At 38.0% G+C, this 6000-nt stretch overlaps 1 protein-coding gene across 3 annotated transcripts in view; it reads right to left on the minus strand.

Annotated features, from left to right (window-relative positions):
* The window catches only part of Cpne3 (copine 3), a 48476-nt gene that overhangs the window by 19239 nt on the left and 23237 nt on the right, over positions 1–6000 (minus strand). For 2 of the 3 annotated variants that reach the window (XM_005362343.3, XM_026786701.1), the window contains one exon: positions 4320–4409. In XM_005362343.3, the coding sequence (XP_005362400.1) occupies positions 4320–4409 (90 nt within the window). Of the gene's footprint in view, positions 1–2621; positions 2651–4319; positions 4410–6000 lie in introns of all 3 variants that reach the window. The other variant, XM_026786702.1, reaches the window with a different exon arrangement.

Consider the following 6000-nt stretch of genomic DNA (forward strand, 5'->3'; position numbering starts at 1 on the left):
GAGAAAGTAGAGTTCTAGAGTTCTAGCCTTAGATGTGAATCCTACTAAATACACATACTTCTCCCTCCTTCCTCCCTTCTCTCCTTTCCTCTCTGTCTGTCTCAGGAAAAAAAAAAGAAAAGAAAAGAAAACATTTATTTGCTCCTAGTAGGGTTTTTGTTTGCTTGTTCTGTATATGTTAGCTGGCAGATGGAAGAAAAAGTAAATATTCACTAGAATGCTAGAACATGGGAAAATAAGGTGCTGTGTTCAAGGCAAGCTGTATTCAGGGTAAGCTGAAAATCAATTACAGGGATATAAATTTCTAATAAAATTTCAACACATCAATTCATTTACATGGAAATTTAATGTCTACACAGTGTGCATTCTCTAGACAGACCTAAGAGTTATACAGAGATGCTGTTCAATTATTCCCATTTTTTAGAAATGGAACTTGAAGAAATTAAGTACAAAGCCAACAGATGCATCTTGTGTGGTGAGCAGCAGGGACAAAGTAAAATCTGTTTTACACAGGAGACTGTGCTTCAAAGCAGAAGCTTCTAACAAGAAGCATCTGCATCTCCTTGGTGAGAGATCCACCAGGCTTCCAGCTTCATGAAGTTGCAGTGAGTCACCAAGGTACATGCTCATCTGGCAGAATGATGGTTTTCTTCTCAGTTCTACACACTGACTGCTTTTCATAACTGGATGTCTTAGTTAGGGTTTCTACTGCTGAGATAAACACTAGGACCAAGATCCATGTGGGGAGAGAAAGGTTTATTTCACTTCCACATCACTGTTCATCATCAAAAGAAGTCAGGACAGGAACTCAAACAAGGCAGGAACCTGGAGGCAGGAGCTGATGCAGACAGAGGCCATGGAAGGGAACTCGTTACTGGCTTGCTCCTCATGGCTTGCTCAGCCTGTTTTCTTATGGAACCCAGGACCAGCTGCCCACAGGTGGCACCATCCACAGTGAGCTGAGCCCTTCCACATCACTCATCAATCAAGAAAAGGCACCACAGTCTTGCCCACAGGCCAATCTGGTGTAGGCATTTTTCTCAAATGAGATCTCCTCTTTCAAACGACTCTAGTGTGTCTCAAGCTGACATAAGACTAGTCAGTACACTGGAAGTCTTCCACTCATTACTCGTGTTTTCATTATCCTTCAGATAGACTTAAAATCGATCAATCTCTATCAAAACAGGCACATTCTAGAATTGCAAAGTGCTTTGTTTAAGGAGATAGTCTATAGATATTTTTACCCATGACTAAGTCTGACAGTTTGACTCCTGCCCTACATATTCAATACCCAATTTTATTTATTTATTTTTCTTTTTTCTTTTTGGTTTTTGAGACAGGGTTTCTCTGTAGCTTTGGAGCCTGTCCTGGAACTAGCTCTTGTAAACCAGGCTGGCCTCGAGAACTCACAGAGATCCGCCTGCCTCTGCCTCCTGAGTGTTGGGATTAAAGTGTGCCACCACTGCCCTGCTTCAATACCCAATTTTAAATCAATGGCCTTTATCTGACTAACATTGTCAAGGGAAAAAATAAATAATTGATTTTTTTTTCTTAAAGGAAGCAAAGTCTCAAGAAAGCAGAAAACAATTATCTTTATGCTTGAATGAGATCACTTTTAGCAGACTGTTTTTTTCTCGGGGGAAGGGGAGATCGAGATAGGGTTCCTCTGGAGCCTGTCCTGGAACTTGTTCTGTAGACCAGGCTGGCCTTGAACTCACAGAGATCTGCCTATCTCTGCCTCCCAGTGCTGGGATTAAAGGCATGTGCCACCACCCACCAGCTAGCAGACATTCTTAAACTACAGAAAAATAAAATTTTACATTTTAGATTCCATGGAAAGAACATCGATTTACATATGAGTCAAACAGAACTTCAATATGATAAGATTTAATTATACTTTAGTAAGGGCTAAAATGTTTTTTAAAAGTTTAGACCAGACAGAGAAACCCTGCCTCAAAAAAGCAGAAAAAGAGGTAAAATAAAATAAAAGATATTTTATATTAAAAAAAAAAAGTTTAGACCAATTAAAACTTTAAGAAGCAGAAAATACATCTTTACCCTCTGAGTTCTGATTCCTCACTACAGGAACTAAAGGAAAAAGCTGTCCCTAGTCCTGTCTAAGGCAGACATAACATCTCCAGTGCAGGATGTGCAGACAAGGCTGAGGCGGGATGAGTCCACCAGTTCTCTTCCTTTTCGAGAATTTAAACACCGGTACTATTCACTACTTAAGCAACAGTATCTGAAGAACTTGTGAAATTTAAATGTCTGCATATATACATAGGAGTGAATGTATATATGTGAAAAGTGCACACACCACTTCATGCACAATTGTTTCTCTCATCCTCTGAAAACAATGCATGCTAGATGACAACACAGCGATGGACCACAGAAGAGTCCGACTTTATTCTCTGCTCTGCAGTTCTTCACCAGACCTTTAAGGAACTTCCAAACAGTGCGTAAACTGTACATGTGACCTGTCTGATACTGCAGAGAACACAGAGCTAGAGAAGTAAAGGGAGTGATGATGTGGAGAACCAAGTGAGTTTAACTAACAGCAAACTAAGAGACTTAAGAATGGAGACATTTATCAGACGAATCACAGAAAATCATTTACTTACTATAACAAATTGGCCCTGCAAGCATGCCACTGTGAGCAAAAAAATGTTTTAGAGACACGATTTTGTTGTTAATTTGTCAGAAACAATCAAATAGGTGTGGTATAAACTTCTGCCCTCTCTAGATTTGTCTTTAAATTAGAATTTGTAGCTACTCAGTAACATTTATATAATTCACAGTATAGTTATATATTTATGCCATACCTGTATTGACATATACACTGTTCTTTGACATGTCACTGTTCTTTGACATATACAAATCACACTTAAACAATAACTTTTTAAAATCTCTCATAAGCTAGGGACAACTCCCTCTGAAGCTCAGAAAAATAAAGGCAGCTGCTGCGATTTTACCTTTTACAATGTTTTCACTTTCAATATTCTATCTTTACCCTCTTGTAGAGTAGAAATTATACTTTATTAGCAAGGGGTTAGGTGACCTGCTTAACATCCTTTACCTGGCTAAAGAGGTAAATAAAGATGTCAGCTGTGGTCTGACTCCAAATCATGCTGTTATGTTAGGTTATGTTGTTTCCTATCATCTTTCCTGTTTTTACTGTATTAATTACAATAAAAAAAAATACCTTCATCTATTGAGGTGTAAGGGTAAGAAAGTTTTTTATAAGGACTTACGTTAAGGCAGACTCAGGGTCGAGGAGACAGCTCAGGAGAACCTGAGTTTGATCCTCAGACAGAACTCAGCTATAAAAAGGAGAGTGTCTTGGTGTTTTACACACGCACACACACACACACACACACACACACACACACACACAGAGTGTTTGAAGTTTGTGTGTGTTCATTGGCTGGTTGGTTGGGGTTTGGCTTTGTTTGGTAAATACCTACAAATAAAATATTTACAATAACCGTGCAGATGTGATCTGCTTTTCTTTGTCCCTATAATTCCTCCTCTGTTTTTCTGCATAACAAAAGGAAGGCTCTGAGATCTCAAAATAACTAACATCTACTATGATTTTCAAAGGATACACTGTAGGCAAAGAACATAGTCAATGCTTCATATTTGCTAAGCAAAAGAATTTCATTATAAAGAAGACTTAAAATTTGTTAAAATAAAAATAATGCTGTACCCTTAAGCATTAAGCCAACATATTGGACAACAATATAGTCAAATGAATATGCCTGTAGTATCATTTATTTAACAAAATGCTACCTTACATATTAACTTTAGAAGGCAGGTAAAAATGTGTTCATCTATAGTAGGTATACACAGTGTCTGAGTTGTTGTAGTGTCCTTGGGTTTTGACTTGACAATGGTGTTAAAGGTGACATCATTCAGTAGATACTGCATGAGTTTTGAATTTTAATCTTTTCTGTGCTAGTAACATGTGGTGATTTTCTTGTAACGTTGGGCAATGGCAGCAAGCCAAATTTGTCAGTCAGCATAGGAGCACCATGGTAAATACCAACACTTAACAGTGTACTGAGTGGGTGTAATTTGATAACTTAGGTGTATTAAATGCATTTTAACATCATTTGTTCCCTCCCACACTCCCTTTTCCTCCCTTCTTTCCTTTCTACCCCTCTCCCCTCAAATAAACACAGGGCCTCAAGATCACTAAGCAATGTCCTAAACAAGCTACACCTCTCGTCTAATTTACGAGGATTTGCATTTATAATGGGTTTACTAGCACATAATCCCATAGCAAACTACAGAACACCTGAGTAGTAATTTCAAATTACCTTAATGGTTTTGTCCATATCTCCATAGCACAGAGAGTTAAGAGAGATTTTAAAAGGCTTCCACACAGGATTCAGGTTGTTTTTTATGACCTGTAAAGATTAAAGGCTCCATTAGAACACACAGTTCATCAGTATCTTTCTCTTAGCTTTCCTGGGTTCCTGTGACACTCTTACCACTCATCCCATTCTATCACTCACCAATTTCAAAATAAAGTAGGATTACATTTTATAATTATTATATGGTAAGTATAATAAATTGTCCAACTGTAGTACATTCTGAGTAAAGAAGAAAGGTGTTTGAGAAATATATCTACCTAAGTAACAATGTAAACTTATAAATGATAGCTTGTGGGATTTTTCTGTAACCAGGCATTTCACCATAGTCCCAGAGGATCAAAAAATAGAGCAAGATAATGATGAACTTTGTGGGACCTGTGGAAATAGCTCCGCAGTTAAAAGCAGTGGACCCAGGTTTGATTCCCAGCACCCACATAGTGGCTCACAACCATCTGTCACTCCTATACTAAGGCATCCAATGCCCTCTTCTGGCCTTCATGGGTAACTACATGAACAAGGTATACGGGCATACATGCAAGTAAAACATCAATATACACTTAAAAAATTAAAAACATACATCTTGATGTGTTGAACATGAATTGAAAAATTAAATCTAGATTCTGAATTTTTAAATTTCAATATTACATATTACGTAGACATACAAATGTATTCTTATTTTGACCACTGAAAAGGCTGAAAGCTGTATCATCCTAGGATAGATCTAGCACTCAGATCTTGATTTCTACTGTGTATGGTAAGAACTGGCCCCTTCTAACTCTGAGACAGAATATAATATAAACCCTATCGATGCTGGAAAAAACCCAGGATGCATCTGCATCCCTCATCAAATCTGGATTTAAGTAGTACAAATATTAATGTATGATGACGATTTATGTGTTTACGATGATAAAGACGAATATGTGGTAATGCAGGTATATAGACTGCAGTGGTTTATATAAGATGTCTCCCACAACCAAGGACATTTGAAAATGTATTTTCCTATTGGTACTACTGTTTAGGTAGGTTTAGGAATGTGACTTTGCTAGGGAAGTATGCACACTAGAAGCAGGCTTTAATGTTTCAAAGACACACAACATTGGCAGTTCACTCTCTCTACTTCCTGCTTGAGGTTCAGATGTAAGCTCTTAGCTTCCAGCTCCAATGCCCAAGCCTCCGCTCTTCCATGATGAACTCTCTCCTTTCCATCTGAAACTGTAAACCCAGAGAAACCCTTCCTCCAATGAGCTGCCTTCATCATGTGTTTTATCACAGCCCTGGAAGAGTAACTAATACAGTGGTGATATGAGGAAAACAAAAATTACTATTGTATAGCCCCAATGGAATTGGTTAAAGAGCAAGGATCATCGATGGTGCCTGAAACCACAGGGCAAAATGCTAGAGAAAATTAATCTCCACAAATAACTTATAAATGGAAAACATAGGACTTTATGATTCTCAGAGCTTATGGTCACCATCTTAAACTGCCTGATATCATCAGCACTGTGCAGTCTGAACACCATTAAGATTGAACATATGGAACACTCTTGACATAATGTTTGATGTGGATCTAGTTGTGAACAAAAACACAAGAATCCACTCCAAAGCCTTTAATCCCAGCACTTGG

The sequence above is a fragment of the Microtus ochrogaster genome, linkage group LG5 (genome assembly GCF_000317375.1).
Source record: "Microtus ochrogaster isolate Prairie Vole_2 linkage group LG5, MicOch1.0, whole genome shotgun sequence".
Taxonomy (NCBI): Eukaryota; Metazoa; Chordata; class Mammalia; order Rodentia; family Cricetidae; genus Microtus; species Microtus ochrogaster.